General features: G+C 39.5%; 1 protein-coding gene across 26 annotated transcripts in view; it reads left to right on the plus strand.

Annotated features, from left to right (window-relative positions):
• Positions 1-19,119, plus strand: part of CACNA1D (calcium voltage-gated channel subunit alpha1 D) — a 184,382-nt gene that overhangs the window by 134,977 nt on the left and 30,286 nt on the right. For 14 of the 26 annotated variants that reach the window (XM_033140918.1, XM_033140913.1, XM_033140914.1 and 11 more), the window contains 9 exons: positions 7,372-7,416; positions 7,848-7,976; positions 9,864-9,929; positions 11,130-11,221; positions 14,224-14,383; positions 14,699-14,826; positions 14,946-15,042; positions 16,408-16,510; positions 17,594-17,695. In XM_033140918.1, coding sequence (XP_032996809.1) covers positions 7,372-7,416; positions 7,848-7,976; positions 9,864-9,929; positions 11,130-11,221; positions 14,224-14,383; positions 14,699-14,826; positions 14,946-15,042; positions 16,408-16,510; positions 17,594-17,695 — 922 coding nt within the window. The remainder of the gene's footprint in view (positions 1-7,371; positions 7,417-7,847; positions 7,977-9,863; positions 9,930-11,129; positions 11,222-14,223; positions 14,384-14,698; positions 14,827-14,945; positions 15,043-16,407; positions 16,511-17,593; positions 17,696-19,119) is intronic. The other 12 variants (XM_033140923.1, XM_033140920.1, XM_033140921.1 and 9 more) reach the window with 1 other exon arrangement.

Raw genomic sequence — 19,119 nt, forward strand, 5'->3', positions numbered from 1 at the left:
CTGCTGAATTTCATGCATTTCTGTTGTGTTGTTTTAACTGGTTTTCATGTTCATTTTATCTTTAGAAATTTTTAAAGGCAAGTGAATATATACGGTATAAGAGTTTACAGATCAAAAGGTCTGTTAAAGGCCATAACATATCTTTGTATATTTGCTCACATTTTGTCTAAAGGAAATGCCACATTGTACACAAAACCCCTGACCGACTCTAGTCATCTAAATGGTTCTATCTCACTCAGACATGTGAGTTATTCGTGAACATTACATTCTGGAGACCAACTATATAATTATCAATTGAAGGGCCTATTTCGTACCATTTTCCCTTGGATATCCTAGTGGGCCATAGTGGTGCTACACTTCTATACGTATGTACTATAAGTAACCGCCAAATTTTCACCTCACTTGAAACAAATCAGTTGGAAGATTTCTGAAATGCCATTTTGGGACATGCAGACGCCTTGGCCCTGTAAGGATTGTAATGTTCTCAATTTTAGCATGTCAAGGGTAAGAAACAGTTTGGATGGCTATTTCAGGGTTCCTCAATAGCATGTTCACTTTGTGTTACACTGCTTGATTTTTTAAAAAGCTTCAGTCATGGTGGTGTAGAAGAAAGAGCAGGTTGTGGTTTGTTTTTTTAATGCCATTTACTTTGCCTGTTTGATGGACTGCTAACATTTCCGAAAGCACTGAAGGGGTGCACTGTCAGACTTAGTAGTTGTCAGACTTACCGGTAGTAGTTGTTGAGGTTGGGGCAAGATGTACATAGCCAGTAAGAGCAGAGTCTTAAAGCTGCTCAGAACAGCAAACAAACATGTCCCAAAAGTCTTTCCCAGGTCCAGAAAGTATCAGCTGATCTGAGGTTTTCTGCAGTTGTGGGTCACCTCCTTTCAGTTCCTTCACTGGTCAGGACTAGGTGATTGCTGCCTTGCTTTTTCACAGGTCCTGACAACTATCTGCTCTCTTATATCTCTTATCTAGTGAACTTCATTAGCAGTAAACATGCTTACAATGAAACAGGGTATCAAGTAAATGGATGGAATTTGCTTAAGGAAACATAATCATATTGTTATCACCTGAAAGTTTCCCGAAGATTATTGAGCATTTAGATTTATATGCCACCCATCACCCAGAGGTCACAGGGTTACAACCACAGGCAACATGAACAAACTTAGTTAACAGGGCTTTTTACCTGTGGCTGGTAGTTTTGGAGTGACTTTATCCAGTACACTTCCAACCACTACAGTCTGTACATGCCAAGAAGCAAAATATTGCGTCTCTGATTCCCAGAGTAGTGAGATATAATTAAATGCTAACTACAGTGGCCCTCTATTTTCCCCTCCCTAATTGTCCACAGTGCGTTGGAAAGAGGACTACAGGACCAGTGTCATTTGTGCGCAATCTGGAGAGCAAGGTTCATGCTTCTTTGACATAGGGGAAAAGTAACTGGCTTTGTTCGTTTCCTGCCCTTCCAGTTGTGCACTAAAACATCAAGCCAGTAGTGTTAAATATAGGGCGTTTTTCTTAAGAAGCACCTGGTTCACTTTGGCACTAAATGATTGTTAAATAGAAGCAGTAGTAGGCATGAGGAAGTGCAAGTCTTTGTATTTGAAACCTTCCCTCACACAAGTGCTGTTTCATCACAAGTGTGGCTCTTTTTGGAGTGCTTGTGTAATTTTTATCTAGAATTAATTAACATATGAATACTATACCAAAAACAACTGAAGCTGGTGTATGTGTTCTTCTTGGTTCATAGATCTTACAATCTCTTTGTAATGTTTTCAGTGACTTTAACTCTGCAGCATAACCTTATTTTGGTTTTTATTGTTTTATTCATTTTGTTACTTTTGTATTTTTTGTGTTTTGTGCTTCTTGTTTTTAACACTTTTGTAAGTCACATTGGGCTGTGTTTTAAGTGGAAGGGAGGAGTGTCAGTTATCTGAAACAAACAAATAAAATATCCACCCATATAGGATTTAGTGGACTATTATTGTGGTAAATGGTGGCTGGAAGGCACCTTGTATGTCTCCTTCCAGCAACTGCTAAAGCCAGCTGGTGCCAAACATACTGCTTTCCTTTCCTTTGGACCATATCAGCGAGGCCAAGAGAGGTCTTGCCATCTGGGCAGCCCAGGACCTCCATACACACTGCCCAGGCTTGGAGGTCACTTCATTGCTGCTAATGCAGTAGTTTGACTTCGCCCCCAGAGACTCACTCCATTGTTTCTTGAGACAGACTGATGCAAACAAATAGTGTGAAATTAGAATAAAGATGGAGGTGAGCATGACTTGGCATGGCTAAGGGCATCTCCAGAAAAGGCGTTTTTCCTGAATCCCCAGCAAGAAACTCAGTTGTGGAGAAATTGTCTTTTTCAGTGCTCAGATTTGTGAATCCAATTTTTTTATGGAAATGTGGTTTTTCCCTTAGAAAGCAAATCCTTTCAAGTTAATAGGGTTATTTGGATCATAGCTGTATAATGATCAGGGCTAGCCCAATACATTTGGCACCTGAGATGATCCACAAAATGCCCCCCCCCACCAGGGAGGGGTGAGTGAAGATCTATGTCAGGAACAAGGGGGGAACAAAGATCTACATTGGAACCTGCTGCTCCTGTCAGTCTTGCCTCATGAGGCAGTTACCTCACCTTATCTCATGGGTGGGCTGGCCCCAATAATGGTTGAAGTATAAACTACTGCAATCATTCCCTCTTAATAGCAAACTCAGGTGGTTGGATGCCATCAGTTCAGAAGTGAAACTGGAGTGTCCCAAAATGGAAGTAGTTTCCACAGAGGCAGGTGATTTCCTAGGTACTCAGAAGTATATTAGTTAGAAGGCATTTTTACCAGTGGTTTAACATGACCCCGTGGGGTTTCAGGTCTTAAAGAATAAATATAACAATTACCAGTAAACCTATAGATATACCGGTAAGAATGTCTGCAGAGGTGCCCAAACTTTTTTCAAAGAGGGCCAGATTTGAAGAAGTGAACATGTGTTTGAAGTTGTTGAGGAGCTTTTTTTACAATTTTACCCCAAGGTTGTTCAGCTTTTTTTTTTTAGGATTGAAGTTGCTGAGCTATTTTTAGGATTTTATCCCAGGACATATACTCCCACGGGAGCTGGATTAAATTGACCGGCAGGCTGGATTAGGCCCCTGAAACGGACTTTGGACATGCCTGGTCTATGGCAACTCACACTCCATTCTGGAAATACAACTTCCAGGTTCCCACTGAATGCCAAAGGCTTGAGCTCCTGTCTTTGTTGCTGTTTGGCTGTGTGCACATATGTGTGCACTGCTATACAGTCTTGGATTTCTCCACTGTTTTCTATTGGCGGTTCTCAGTTTCACCCTAGGGAAGAAGAATGAAGTTCTTAAGGAACGAGAATGATGCAGCTCTACAAGCCCTGGATGATCCAGTATAATGCTACATTAGTATTCAGTCTGTAGTTGGTTGCTATCATCTGTGAAGAAAGCCCTAATAGCCAAATATGAAGATTATATGTATGGCACAGGGTTTAGAATGGGGAATGCTTAAGCATGATAGTAGCAGCAGCACTCTCATGGTATTTTTCTTAACAAACAATCCCATGTCTAGGGCATCATAACACTGTCCTCAGCAGTTGCATGTTAGCTGCTACAAACAGATGATTAAGACTGCTTCGTTTAAAGCCAAAGGAAATATGTGATGACAGGAAGGGACAGAGAAAAGTTCCTCCTTTAAGCAGGAAAACAAACAGGATTTTGTGTCATTCTCCTGAATACCTGTCCCACTGTTTGTTTGAGGATGATACGTTTCTTAAATATTTGTTTTGCCCTTAATGATTGGATGGCAAGCATTCTTAAGAAGGCATACAAAATTAAAAAGTAAACTGAGTACATTCCAGTATAGTGGCCTCCACTGCTGTAGGCAAACTGAGGAAATTAGTATTGAGAGTTACGATACGTATATGAAATATACAAAATATTTACAGATGCAAAATAGGTGGCGAGAGGTAAGAAGGAAGGTGATGCGGGGTCCCTGTTCAAGCATTTTAATGCAGTGTTCTTCAGCCTTGGGTTGCCAAATGTTGTTGAACTACAACTCCTATCATTCCCAGGCAGGTGATAACAGTTGTAGTCCAACAACACCTGAGAACCCAAGATTGAAGAGCGCTTTCTAATGAATACACATAGTTCCTGCCACCATCATCCCTTTTGCTCAAATGGGCACCTGAGAAGGACTATTGTCTATTAATTAGGCTGCAGTCCTATCCATACTTACTTGGGAGTAAACACTACTAAACATAGTGAACCTGTCTTCTGAGTAAATGTGCACAGGATTGCACTGTTTAATATTTAAGTTTAATATGTAATATTCAGGTGTGTGTGTTATTTTAAATGTATTAAAACATTTAAAGATAAGCAAAACACTGCTAGTTTTTAGCTCACTTGCTAAAATGCAGTTTATGAAAATAGGTTCTTAAACATATGGGACATCCATGTTGCAGAGCGAGTATGCTTTATTTGAGGTATTAAAATAAGATTTAGTAGCCTTCTTCTTCCATAGGCACAAACGTTAGGAGACAGCTCCTCCTGTGCTTCAGCCAGTGTTCAATGAAATAATGAATAATAAATCAATATTTTGGCGGTCTGTGTGTCTGCTGAAATAGTGTCTGTGGTTGATGTAAGTAGGTCATACTGTAACTTCATAATCATGTGGAGCCTTTAGAAGAGTCTGTCTCTACCTTTAGTTGGCTGACAGTGCTGAGTGCCCCTTTTAATATCTCAGCTATCTCTGTCTTGTGACTCTTAACCTCTCCACTCTCTGTATTATGTGATCTGTGCTTGTCTGTCCTGTCCTGTCTTGCCTGTATTGATTTGCCTATCTGACCACAATATCTTAACTCCCATTCTTCTGTTCTCTTAAGATTAGCAATAAGTAATGATGCGTAAAGTGATAGTGAGCACTCATATATGAGCACATGAAGAGCACGACTGGATCAGACAGTGGAAGGCATCCTGTCCAAAAGCATGCTTAGCAACTTGTTTCCCACAGTGGCCAACCAGATGGCCATTTATTTTATTTTGGTCTATTTTAATCCTGTCCTATACCCAGATAACTCTGGAAGGGGAATGATAAAATTCAACTAAATGCTGAAATCTCAATTGAAATTAGCACAACACACCAAAAAATGAAACAGCATGCCCCCAATATTCAGACAGTGGCACAAGTGCCCAAAGGCCTGAATAAGCAGCTTGGTTTATAGTTTCCAGCTGTGTAGAGAAAGCATTCCAGAGCCTATGGAAAGCCCACAAGCAGGCAGTGAGCACAAGAGTCCTCTTCTTCTGCTGTTGTCCTCCAGTGACTGGTGCTCCTAGGAATGTTGCCTCTGACCCTTGAGGTAGACTAGTAGCCATTGGTAGCCTTATTCTCTATGAATTTAACTGTGTGCACAGCATCAGACTGTACCATAAAAAGATACGTTCTAAAGATGCGCTGTCAACAGTTAAGTTTTTTCCTTAACAATGTTCTATTCACTTGGCAGTGCATACAGATTACTTTATGCAAATAATTTCTTTCCGTTCCTGTTACTATTTTGTTTGTGGTGTCTCCTTCCTTCCTTCCTTCCTTCCTTCCTTCCTTCCTTCCTTCCTTTCTTCCTTCCTTCCTTTCTTTCTTTCTTTCTTAAAAAACATCATAGTGCAGCTACAAATACTGACTCCTTTTCTGAACAATCCAGAACCATATTATGTCCCCACATGACCAATGAGAAATAGTTTAGCTAGGGTGGAGATCTCATGTTCATTGCAACAAGTGGATTTTCCATCTCCAGGAGAGAAGTTATTTATTACATTTTTATCCTTCCATTCCTCCAAGGAGCACAAGGCCTAGTTGTCTCTCTTGGGTCTGGACCGGAAGCGCCATCTGCTGCATGATGCAGTGGCCAAATTGCTGATAGAGCTAGATAGCTCACAGTATGTGACAACTCTGCTAAAACACTTGTGCTGACTACTCATATGCTACCAGGCCAAGTTCAAGGTTCTCATGTTAATATGTTGTTGTTGTTTAGTCGTGTCCGACACTTCATGACCCCATGGACCAGAGCACGCCAGGCACTCCTGTCTTCCACTGCCTCCCGCAGTTTGTTAATATACAAAGCCCTGAACAATTTGGGTCCAGAACACCTTAAATCCCAGCTCAGTCAGTGATCTTCCTGAGAAGCACTGTTAGTGGTTCCCCATGTTTGAGAATACCAGCTGCCTTGAAATAGAAGTTGAGTGTCTCCGATCTCATGCTGTGAAATACCTCTTCTAACAAAGGCATGGCAGGCGTCTGCTTCTCCAAAAGGCAAGAAATCTGCCTGCATCGGATTCCAAGAAGGAATCTGACAACTCATGACTCTCTCATTCTGCCTCTGGCTCAAGTGTAGGCACAACAATTCAACAATTCAATCACAACAATATGGTTAAAAATGCAACTATGGTTTAGCATTGCGTGCACAGCCTTTGGTTTGTGTTTGCCATCTCCACTTTCCTCCAGCACATTTGCAAGAAGAAACTAAATGTTGCTTCAATTTCTAATTAATCATAGCTTAGCATTCTGTCTGAGTCATAAACTGTGGTTAATCTTTATGATGGTTTGTTGGACGAAGCCAGCTTCATAACAAGTGCTTAAAGTTGGTTCATTTGGATATCCTATAGTTATTTATAATGAAAAATCCCCCCCCCCCGGTGGATAAGAACTGGGGAGCATGTGAGTCTGCATTAGGATATTGACATATCCAAATGCAGCCTTCAAAACTGTTAGTTGCTGTTTCTCAAAGATAATTTGCCAAGTATTCATCTCAGAGCCATGGGAATTGCCCATTCAGCAAATCATTCCCAGTTATTTATTAACTTCAATAGATTTACATATATTTGTTCTCTTCTGTCTGTGTTTCTCCTTCCTTCCTTTTTGTCTTTCTCTTTTTCAGAAAGATAGTTGTTGTGTTTCTGCTGCTACCAACCTTACATCAGATCGCGACACAATTATGTGTTGCATCCCACCAGTTGAAAATCAGTGTTTTAGGGAAGCCTTATAATTCAGCTATAATGAATACTTTCTTATTTATAGCAGGCATGCAATATTTATCACAGAAATGTAAACTGCAGTGATAAAGCAGAGCTTTTCATGTGTTTCCTCCCCTTTCCAATCAGCCTCGAATTATCAAACTGTTCTTGCTTCCTCTATGTGTTTAAGTTGAATTATTTTTAAAGGTCTTTGCTTTTATTTTAATATATTATGCTCATAATTTTTTCAAGCTACAGGCATTTTTTCTCCTTTATAGTCAACTTACATTATTTTTAAAGGTCTTTGCTTTGATTTTAATATATAATGTTCTCAATTTTTTTTAAAGCCAAAGCCAACTGAAACTGTCACTGTCACAACTGATGAGTCTGGGGTAAGATTAGTAAACTGACCCCAGTGATTAATTGTACCTCTACTTGAGTTTATTCTTTTTACCATGTCTCTTTTCTCCACTGGTTTTCTGTATTTTTTTCATGATTGTCCTACTAGAAAGGTGTATGCAGTGATTTGGTTTTGTTGTCAATGTACCTATCAAACTTTACTACAGACAAACCCAACGTGACCCTATTAACAAACTGGAAAACTTGGAAATGCATGCATTGTGTGAAGCATTTCTACAGGTCCTGTGTGCTAGCATGTAATTTTCCCTGTCATATCATGTTTATAAAGTGGGGAAAAGGCCCCAGAGACACATTTTCAAATCTTACCTCTTTCACCTCTGCATTTATTGTTGTTTTTCTTTTCCTGAAATGTTGCATGTTCTGCATTTTGCTTGGTCTGATGTTTCCGTCATACCCTTTTTAGAACAATGAAGAGAGTGCTAGAATCTCCATCACCTTTTTCCGCCTTTTTCGAGTGATGCGATTGGTAAAGCTCCTCAGCAGGGGTGAAGGGATAAGAACTTTGTTGTGGACATTTATTAAGTCTTTTCAGGTAAGTTTCATGGTTAAACTCCTTAACTTCTAGGGGTCAAAATACAATCATTCTGAATAGCAGTGACCCTATAGTTATGGTCAATTTGTTATGTGAAACAACAGGAAGCCACATAGGTGCACATCAAAAGACAACAATTGGATGGAGATATATATTTTCTGTTGAGAACACATACACATAGAGAAAATATCCAGAGCCATTGCACAATATGATAGTGATCTATGTATCACTTAAACTATGCACATTTCTTGAGAGTACTTAATCATTTTCACAACAGTTTAGCGTGGCATTCCAACGGAGCCTTAAACAAGAGTAGGGAACCTGCGCCCTGCTGTTGTTGTTGGACTCCAACTCCCAGTTGTCCCAGCCAGCATGGCCAACGGTCAGGGATGGTGGGAGTTTTAGTCCAGCAACATCTGAAGGAGCCACAGGTTCTCTACTCCTTGCGTACAGGGGTTAGTGACCTGGCTTAACAAGTCTCCTTGTTACGGCTCTCATTCCAGCAGTGCCAATTCTTCATTTCAATTGTCTGCCTTCATGTTGTTGTTTTTTAATTGTTCTTAAGCAGGTTGAAAATAAGAACTTTCTGAAACAATTAGATTTTAATCATTTTTAAAGGCACTTGAAACATTTTGACTTTTATCATAATAGCTGCAGAAGCATTTATTAGCCATAAAGCCTATTTTTTTTGTCTGTTTAATCCAATGTGAATTTCACTGAGTCCAAATGGGCTTACTCTGAAGTAAGTGTTGGCATTTTAGCATAATATATCATTGTAACCGTTAGCTATTTATGCATAAAATTATATCTCTCCGTCTGGCTCCACATTTAATTTTTCTTTTTTAAAAATTAAGCCCGTGTCCAAATTTGGCTCTTACTAGCTCACTGAGAATTCTTGATGTGCAAGGAAACTTTAATCTGATATAACATGTTGCTACTTCAGCTTTCTAACTCCACTTGATGTTGGGTAATTGTAAAAGTGGAAACATGAAGTATGATTGCAATCTGTCAGTCACGATATGATTATGGTGTGGTACCCAAAAGGATACAGAGTTGATATAATCACTAATACTTTTCACATAATAGCATCAGAGCTAGAGATTTGCAACGTTTTTAGGAACTAGAAATGGTCGAAACTTTCCCATTTGTTCTACTCAAGAAACTAGGTCATGTATTCTCATGCTTTGAAATTCAAAATGCTGATGGTAGTTTTTAAAATAGCTGGTCATTTTTTAAAAGAAATTCAGTGTACAAGGGAGTGTTGTCGTCATCATCATCATAACATCCCAGGGTGAATTACAACCATTTAATAAGGCGATGTTAAAAACAGATTAATGTAATACTAGAATATTTGACTGTGGATCAAGTAGTACAAAAGATCATGTATTTTCAGGGGCTTCTTACCATTGGTCTCTATGGTTCATTAGATCAATCTACTTGTCTGCCAATAGATGAGATACGTAGTTTAAGCCTATCTGAAGACAGCTTGCCAGCCCTTTAAGATGGAGCACTCATTGAGCACGTGCCCTTCGTGGATAAGGTTCCATGTCCAATTCCCAGCATCTGTGCCATTGCAGAAACAGCACTGGCAGAGACCTTCACCTGAGACCATTGAGAGTCACCAACAAACATCAGATAGTGCTAGACATGTGGTGTGATTTAGTATAAGGGAGCTTTTTGTGTTCATAGCATTTTAAATATCCACACAGATTTCAGTTCCCAAGCCACCCACTGCAAGATAGGCCACACATTTTCAGGGAGGCTGCAGAGAGGGATAAATGATTTGAAAACTGCAATCAAATTGTATTGGTAAAATGCATGCAAAATATCTTCAAAGGATATATAAGTTATTTTTAAAAATAATAATAATCTTGTTTTTCATTTTAGGCTCTGCCATATGTTGCTCTTTTGATAGCAATGTTGTTTTTCATCTATGCGGTTATTGGAATGCAGGTAATTAAAAACCCTATTTCTTCTGAAATAGAGGCTTTCGTTGATCAGTTTATAATGTATAGCAACTGCCTACCTCATTATTCCATTCATAGATTAACTGTAAGTGTATTCTCTAAATCAAAGGCGAGGAGCCTTGACCCATGGGCCAAATTTTGCATGACATGGGCCCCAATTTGGTATGTGAGGCCATTTTCACTACCCCATCAGCACCTACCTCATGTGATGTCAGGTGTGGGGCAGATAGAAATGCCTGGCTCAACTGTGACCGGGTTTCCTATGGGGAACCTGATAACACAACTGGTCCCTGCAGGAAGCATGGTAGAATTCACCACCTGTCAGATGTTGGGTGGTAGGCTGAATCCTGCTGGATCAGCTGAACTCAGTTGTGAAGTCTGTTGCTGCAGAAAGCAGTTTTTGCACTGTGGTTCCCAAGTGCTCACCAACCAGCTGTTTGTCAGACACTGTGGAAGGGCCTTTGACAGGCATAATAATGACATCTAGGAGTTGACAGGTGGGTTGTCCTACCTACCTGCCATAGTGTTAGGGTCAGAGGATGATCTGGCTTGTTTGGTTCCCCAAACACCAGAGAAGATTTTCAGGGGAGGCACATGCAGGGAAGGAGCAGAGAGGAAAGTCCTGTCCTTTAAACATGAACTGTCTAACATTTATGGAAGGAAAGTTCAGATCCAAGTCATAGTAGTTTTTTTGCAATTTACTGCCATGGCCATTAACACTAACTTAAAAGGGGCTTAGACAAATCCATGGAGGATAGTCCTGCCAATAGCTCTCAGCCATGTTGGCTAAGTGTTACCTCTGTTTTCAGTATGCCACCCAATCCCAGTTGCTGAAATCAAACAATGTGGGGAGGGCTTTTACTTTCAGGATCTGCAGGCTTCCTGGAAGTATATTGCTGACCATTGCTAGAAGCAACATGTTGGACTAAATCAGCCTTCCTCAACCTGCTGCCTTCCAGGTTTGGCTGGGTACCAGCTCCCATCTACCCCAGCCATCCCAGCCAATCGTCAAGGATGATGGGAGCTGTAGTCCAAAATAATATGAAAGCTGTCAGGGTGGGGAAGATTGTGCTAAGTTAACCCCCCCCCCCAGGATGTTTCTTACATTCTTATCACCAGACTTGTTGGAGGATAAAACAAAATCATATTGGATGAACATTTGTTCTGTTCTTTCTTCTTTTTTTAGGTGTTTGGTAAAGTTGCTCTGAAAGACGGAAGTCAAATCAACCGGAACAACAACTTTCAGACTTTTCCCCAAGCGGTGCTTCTTCTCTTTCGGTAGATGTTATCTGTTGTTTTGTTACAATTGACGTTTGAGTTATACAACTGAAGAGGTTCTAAAATTCTGTCTTAAAAGTTTAAACTAGGTATAATGTCTATTTCACAATAGTTTGAGGACATTTGAACATATTACATATAGGCATCAATTTCATGTGAAAAGCTATTTGGAGATCTAGAGGGCTTGCATTAACTTAACATGTTTAAGATTCATATTCAGTGGTACCTCTAGATACAAACGGGATCTGTTCCAGAGCCCTGTTCGCATCCCGAGCAGTCCACAACCCGCAGTGCCACTTCTGCGCACATGCGGGTCGCAATTTGGCGCATCTGCGCATGCACGTGATGTCACTGCACGTGTCTGTGCGTGCGCGACCCACCGAACCCGGAAGTAATCCATTCTGTTACTTCTGGGTTCGGCGCATTCATAATCTGTGCCGTTCGCAACCCTCAGCGAACGCAACACGAGGTACGACTGCATTGATGATCACTGTATAATAATGTGAACTCATGGTTGCCTACCGTTAGTATTGTTTGCATAGTTTTTTGTTATTATTCTTTCTCTTTTTTCTTTAATCTTATTTCATTTTTCAAAATTCTTTTTTTAATGTAGTTAATGCTCACTTTCCAGTGTGGTAAATATGAAAAAGGCTAATAAGTGAGTCTTGATCCAAGATTAAGTGGATCTGTTTGGTCTTCTCTTCTGCTGGTGTCCCTTGAGAGCCACTCAGTGGTACAGAGCGAAGAAGAAAGGGGCAGCCTTGTCCACTGGGGTCCCAGGATGGCTCTATTTCACCCTCACTCCAGGATACCTATTGGTTCTTCCTGATCTAACCTTGGCCCAAAAAGTTTCCTGATCTGGAATGGATCTTTGCCTTGACAATAACCAGACTCCAGACTTGCCTTGGTGCTGCTTTATCTTGGCCTGTCAGGCTGTCTGTTCTTCCCTACCCTTCTTCCCTTCTACTGTGTTAATTCTGCTGTCCTGCCTGCCTGCACGTAACACAACACACCTAGACAGTGAAATGTAAAAAAAACCCTGAGTATATGAGCTTGCTTTAAATTATCACAGTGTACTAGCAAGGAAGCAGGATATTGTAGGCACTCTTTTTAAAGCCTGCATCCTTGCAATAAAAAGAACAGGAATGCTGGCACCTTTAAAATACTGTCACATAAAACACTTATTACTATGACGCAAGTTCCAAAACATCATTTATTGCAGGTTAAACATTAATCCATAGTTATGGAAGGGACAATGTCAGAAGGTCTCTTTCAGTCACAATAGTACAATGACAGGCAACACACACTTGCTGGAATTTTCTATTCCATGCATCCCTGTGTGTGAGAGGAACCCCACTTAGCGGTTTCATGTAGATGTTAAACAGCATTGGGGATAAACTCACACCCCAAGGAACCCCACATTGAAGGCTCCACAGGGCTGAACAGTACTCCCCAAGCATCACCCTCAGAATGACTGCTGTGGGGGTGGGCCTGTCACTGAAGGGGATGACAGTAAAGAGGGTTTCCTCTTTGAGCTTTAATTGTCTGTGGCCTTTTAGAAGTGGGTGGGATGTTTTTAATGTATTTTATTTCCCTCACCCCTGGTTTTAATGTGGGGTTTTTGTTTGTTTGTTTTGTTTTTTGTTTTTAAGTGTCTTTGGGTTGCCTTGGGCAAGATAAAGTGACGTAACAAATTTAATAACAACGACAACAACAATGAAACAGTGGTGGGCAACCTCCTTTCTGTCGAAGACCACATTTTCTGAGGGGTAATTTATGGGCAGAACCAAAGCTGATGATGGATGCAAGTCAGAGACAAAAGAGCACTGGATTAACTGATCGAGAATAAAGACTACGCTTATTCCAGTTTTCCCCATTTTAATTCCCAATCTTTTGCAGCTCTATTCAGATGCAAGCTTCATCTTACGTGATGGGATTGCTTCACATAATTGTAGGGTTAGAAGGGGGATCCCAAGAACTATAAAAAAAATAATTCCTTCCTTAGAGTTGGTCTCTAAGGTGCTACTGGAAGGAATTTATTTATTTATTTATTTATTTATTTTGTTTCAACTATGGCAGACCAACATGGCTACCTACCTGTCCCAAGAACTATATAGTCCAACCCCCTTCAATGCAGGAATCACAGCAAAAGAAAGCCTGACAGATGGCCGTCCAAACTCTGTTTAAAAACCTCCCTGTGAAGTAAAGTCCACTACCCACCAAGGAAGCTTGTTCTACTGTTGAGTAGCTCTTACCTTCAGAAGGTTTTCACTAATGTTTTATCAGAATCTCCTTTCTTGTAGTAGTAGTAATAATAATAATAATAATGCTGCATATGGGTTTTTTGGTACTATAATAACAATATAGCAAGTGCCCTAGAAAGCAAGTGAAAGTAAATCCTTTCTAACATTAGTGAAAGATATAGATGCATACATACATACTTGCATACATGGCAGAAGCTTACCAATTTGTTCTCAGATAGTGTCTTTAAAAGCATTTGTTTATTTTTATCAAATAAAATATTGCCCTTCCAGTTGTACTGAAACTACATAGAAAGTGGGGACATTTTTAACAGCTAGGAAAATAGAAAGTGTATTCAGAGGGAGAGAGGGCCAGTTGCCTTTGTCCTCAGGCAGCAAGAGTCTTGGGGTAGCCCTGTGCTAAGACAACCCGTGACATGGATGCACTATATGCATCAATCCAAGGAGATGAGAGGTTGCTGGGATAGGGTGATGGGACTGCATGCTCAGCCTCTAGTGCTCTTATACATACATGAACACTCTACACTGTTCCAGTTACAGATAGGTAGCCCTGTTGGTCTGCCATAGTCAAAACAAAATAAAATAAAATATTCTTTCCAGTAGCACCTTAGAGACCAACTACACTGTGCACTCCTGTGACACGTCTGGAGCCCTTGTTAACAAATAAAAACAACAACAGTATCATTCTAATTGAAAGAATACCATTTGATTCATTTTGTCATGCTTTATTCCAAATTAAAGGTGTGCAACAGGAGAGGCTTGGCAGGAGATCATGTTGGCCTGCATGCCAGGAAAGCGCTGTGATCCAGAGTCTGATTTTAACCCAGGAGAAGAATTCACATGTGGAAGCAATTTTGCCATTATTTATTTCATCAGTTTCTATATGTTGTGTGCTTTTTTGGTGAGTTCAGAAGCTGGAACATCCCTAAGCACTATGATTGGACAGCAAAGAATACGACCCTAGACCCCTGGAACAGCACGTGGTGGTGGTGGGGAGAGGAGATTGCTCCATCTGGCAAGCCAAAATGTTTGCCTGATGGAATGATCTCCTTAGCATGACATTTAATTCCTGACTATAAATTTGGTGTGTGTGTGTACATATAAAATTTTCATTCACACACATTTTTGTGCACACACATTCCGGGATAATATTAATAATTTGCATTTTTCATATGAATATAAATGTAATTAAATAATTCATTCAATTCTTTTTAAGATTATCAACCTATTTGTGGCTGTCATCATGGACAACTTTGATTATCTGACACGTGATTGGTCTATTCTTGGTCCTCATCATCTAGATGAATTTAAAAGAATATGGTCAGAATATGATCCTGAAGCAAAGTAAGTTAGACACCATTGTGCTGTAGTGTCTGCCTACCTAAGGAGCCAAAGAACCAAAAACAAGAGGGTAACTTAAAGGCAGGTGAAACTATTGTATTAATACTATACCTCTTTCATAGGGGGAGGATAAAACACCTTGATGTTGTTACCTTGTTGCGACGCATACAGCCTCCACTTGGCTTTGGTAAATTATGCCCCCACAGAGTTGCATGCAAGGTAGGATTTTCTGTCTTTCAGAGCATTTGCTCTTTATTGTGTCAGTACTTCTGTCTAATATCATTTGCTAGTGCAGAGATGGGTGTAAATTCAAGACGCCTGATTCAATGAATTATAGCCACAGGCTCCTTTCAATCTAATGAAAACCAGAACTTCCTGTTCTTGCCTTGACTCACTGATGTAGAACAAAATGTGGCTGTGAGTGGTAGCAGAAGAGAATTTTGGAGAGTATAGGTGCAGCAAAGCTATATTGTCATTCCTTGCTCGCCAGCTTTGACGAGGAAGTAAACAATCCCCATCTGTACCTGTCTAGCCTAAGTATGCTATGCATGTAGAACATTCCAACATATTTTCATGAATAATGGTGCCTGCTTCTTCTTCTTGGAGGAATGCAGCATACTGCATACATTTGTTTATGGTGCCATTAAGTTTCTGTATAACATTTGTCTTGTTGTAATGGGCTGGTTCAGACATAATGCCACATAGTGGTTTGGTGCTACATCAAGCTGTCATGCTTCAGCAGCTAAAAAAATAATAATGCTGTACTGAGTCAGTTCAGAAGTCGTTGCAGAGTGGAATTCTGCCACCAGCTAAGACAAGACAAATGTCCTTCAGCTGCCCACAAGGAGGACATGATGAAGAGAACTAGCGCCCTTTGGTTTAACCCAGAATCTGTTAAATAATACGGTTTTGGAACAAGCAAGGTAAACAGGACCTACATTATTAGATGAGGCTACTTGGAACAAGACTTACAATGAAAGCATGGGTATTTCAGATCGAAGGATCCAGAGTCATCCTTGTGAAGCCTCCTTTTTATCTTTACTCCAGACCCAAATACTTGTATTTTGGGCAATTTGGTAGTAGATAAGTATGTGGGCCAAAAGTATCCTGCCAAAATTTATTAAGTACATTTAGAGCTCATTGATTTTGCTGAAACAATTGAAAAGGAATCACCAATGTTTAAAGCAATGGGACTTGCTTAATGTTGGCTGTATTGTGCCAGATATTCCCCAAATATTCATGCCAAGTATTAATTAAATGTGTAAAACCATAGGATACCAGCTATTTTAACATTCTAGTTTTTGTGTTACACATATACCACATAATGTCTACAATAGATTTTGAGGATCAGGCAGAATTTTTTTGTAGTGGCACAGCCGTAGGATAAGCCTCTTGTAGATTTTGCTAAGTTAGGGACAATGTCATGTTGACTTATTGTGTCTCCTATGCATTTTATCTGCTTTTCTCTCTCTCTCATACACACACACACACACACACATGAATGGACACATGTATTTGGTATATATATATTTTTCAGTGTGCACTGAAATTCCTTTGTATTTGTTTATTTCTGAACATCTGCAGAGGTTGGTAGCCATGAACATGCCCCTAAACAGCGATGGAACGGTTATGTTCAATGCTACTTTATTTGCTTTAGTAAGAACTGCCCTGAAGATTAAAACAGAAGGTAAGAGAATAAGATACATATTTCCAAGGGCTATTTTTTATTTCCCTTCTGGTGACCACCCTGTTAAGATTTTCCAAACATTAAAAGTTGTACAAACAGTTCTTCTAAGTGTTCCCAGGTGAGTTACTTGCCATATATCCCAAGCTTGGGGGGGGGGGGGGGCGGATATTTTCCTTTGCTGTCAAAAGCATTATAAGGGAAACCTGCCTTGGACTGTCAAAATTATCTTGTTGCTTTTCCTCAAATGTCTAAGAACTATACAGTACTGCTGACTGCATTTGTGTACCATCCATCTTGTCTGGGTTCTACTTTTTTTTTTTTTGCAAATGTAAACTTTTTTTACAGAAGTTGGACCTCTGTCTTTCTCTATCTTTAAGCACTGTTAGGTCAATAATTCTGATGAGGATCATTCCTTCAGCACATTGGCTTTTCCTTCATCACATACAGCAAAATAATTTTCAGAGGAAAATTTTACACATGGTGAAACATTGCTAACTGAATTTGGCGTTTCCAGATGGCTTTCTGAATCTACACTCTACTTTTCCTAAGAAATAAGAAAATTTTCTATTTCCACTCACAAAATTTTCTGAAACAAAAGGAGAGGGTTTGGAGGAAATGAGGGGTTTCATGTAAACCCACATTTGTTTCCGCATGCTGTTCATCCCGTTCACATTTGCCCCTAAAACTGTTCACACCACCCTCAGAACTGATCACTTCTTCTGAGGAGTGAAGGAGAAGGATGGGAAGTTCCACTGCACTCACGGAATGTCACCAGAACAAATAATAAAGACACTGTCTTCACTCTGAATATACTTCCTGATGTGGCCAATAAAAGTTTGTGATGTGATGACATCATAAAGAAAGTTATTGTGAGGCTAGTCTTCCTTACCTCACTACAAATGTTTTCTCCCCAGTGAATGCTTTTCATAGGAAATTTTTGGGAGCCCTTGTCCGAATTTTAGCACAGCCTGATTACAGCAATATGAAATGGAATTACTTTTTGAATTACTATTCCTAAAATTAAATTTAACATTTCCAAATTTGCGTGCCTGCCTTCTCTCCCTTCTTCCCCTCTCTTTTCAGGAAACTTAGAGCAAGCAAATGAAGAACTCAGGGCAGTTATAAAGAAAATCTGGAAGAAAACTAGCATGAAGCTTCTTGACCAAGTTGTTCCCCCCGCTGGTGGTTAGTGAGATGATCTCATACATTTCTACATTTTCAATGCTTACATATTGATACAGTTTTGAAAAAAATACCATGGCACTAAAATCAGAATAGTAGTATTAATTAAATGATAAATTAAATTATAAAATGCAAAAGCATTCATTAAATATTTTAGATGCTTATTTGCTAATTAATGTTGGAAAAACGTATCTGTATTAAATAGAAATACAAACATTTATTTTAGGAAGATAACATTTGAAAAAATTCTAAATATTATGATAGTAAATAATTTATTTATGTGTAAACATTTCAGTTTACAGGTTTCAATATAATGTACTGCTAAATTAATAGAGCCTATGTTCTGCTCTTATTTTTATTGTTGAACATCCTTTTTGATAATGCTATCTGCAGGTAATGAAGTTAGTCCAAATTTGCACCAGGTCAGTGGACAATTGTGTGCCATTTTTTTATAATGTATATCGAGATAGAGATAGAAAGTGCACTTTTTACAGTAAACAATGAATATAGACCGAATATAGCCCATTTCCCTCCTCCAAAAAACTCCCAAACAGTTAAATGTAACCAAGTTAATCAGGATTTACTTGGTACACAATTAGTCTTCTCATTTTAATATATGAGCTAGAACTAACTAGGTAAGCTATTATTAATTGTCATAAGACAGCATAGCCAAGATTTTATAATATGCAATTCTATATATGAAACATATACACCAAGATATATTTCTCTTCAGTATAAAATAATGATGAACTTTTGATTGTAAGTGATGTTTTGACTTGCTTTTCATGTTTTAAAAGTGCAGAATCTGTTGCATAATGCAATCCACATCAGTCCTATCCTAGACATCCAAGAGGACCGATCCATTTCAGTTCATTATGTGGCATCTTTTATAGCTTGCTGTACTTTTACAGTGCTAACCCAGCTTTCAATATGGCTTTGGCTCAGGTATGGAAGTGACCCTAAGATCACTTCGGGTGGTAGAAGCTGATCTCTCTCTGAAGTTGACGTTCTCAGTCTCTAGGGGAAAGAGAGCAATACACTTCAGCATGGCGCAAGAAGGAGTATTGGCTTTGTTGCTGGAAGAGCCACTTGCAACTGGCAGCTCATACTGCAGATGGGATGATGTCAGATCATATCTAGGGAAATCGAGCTGTCAAGAGAAAACCGATACTGCACATTTAAAACTACTCTGCTATTTTCTAACCATACACCTGAGTGCTTGCATGGCCTAGATTAATTGCTTTGTTCTTGTTGTAACTATGTGCTTGAGCTTTTTCTGCAGCCTCTATTCCTTTCAACTATCAGTCTTTTCAGAATATTCTGAAGCAATTCTGTTTTAGGGTGGTGGCATGGAATTAGTGTTGCCTCTGGTCAACTTGATTCCCCTTCTTTTTATTGAAATACAGACGCATGCTTCAGAATAGCGA

This window comes from Lacerta agilis, chromosome 2 (assembly GCF_009819535.1).
Source record: "Lacerta agilis isolate rLacAgi1 chromosome 2, rLacAgi1.pri, whole genome shotgun sequence".
In the NCBI taxonomy this organism is placed as follows: Eukaryota; Metazoa; Chordata; class Lepidosauria; order Squamata; family Lacertidae; genus Lacerta; species Lacerta agilis.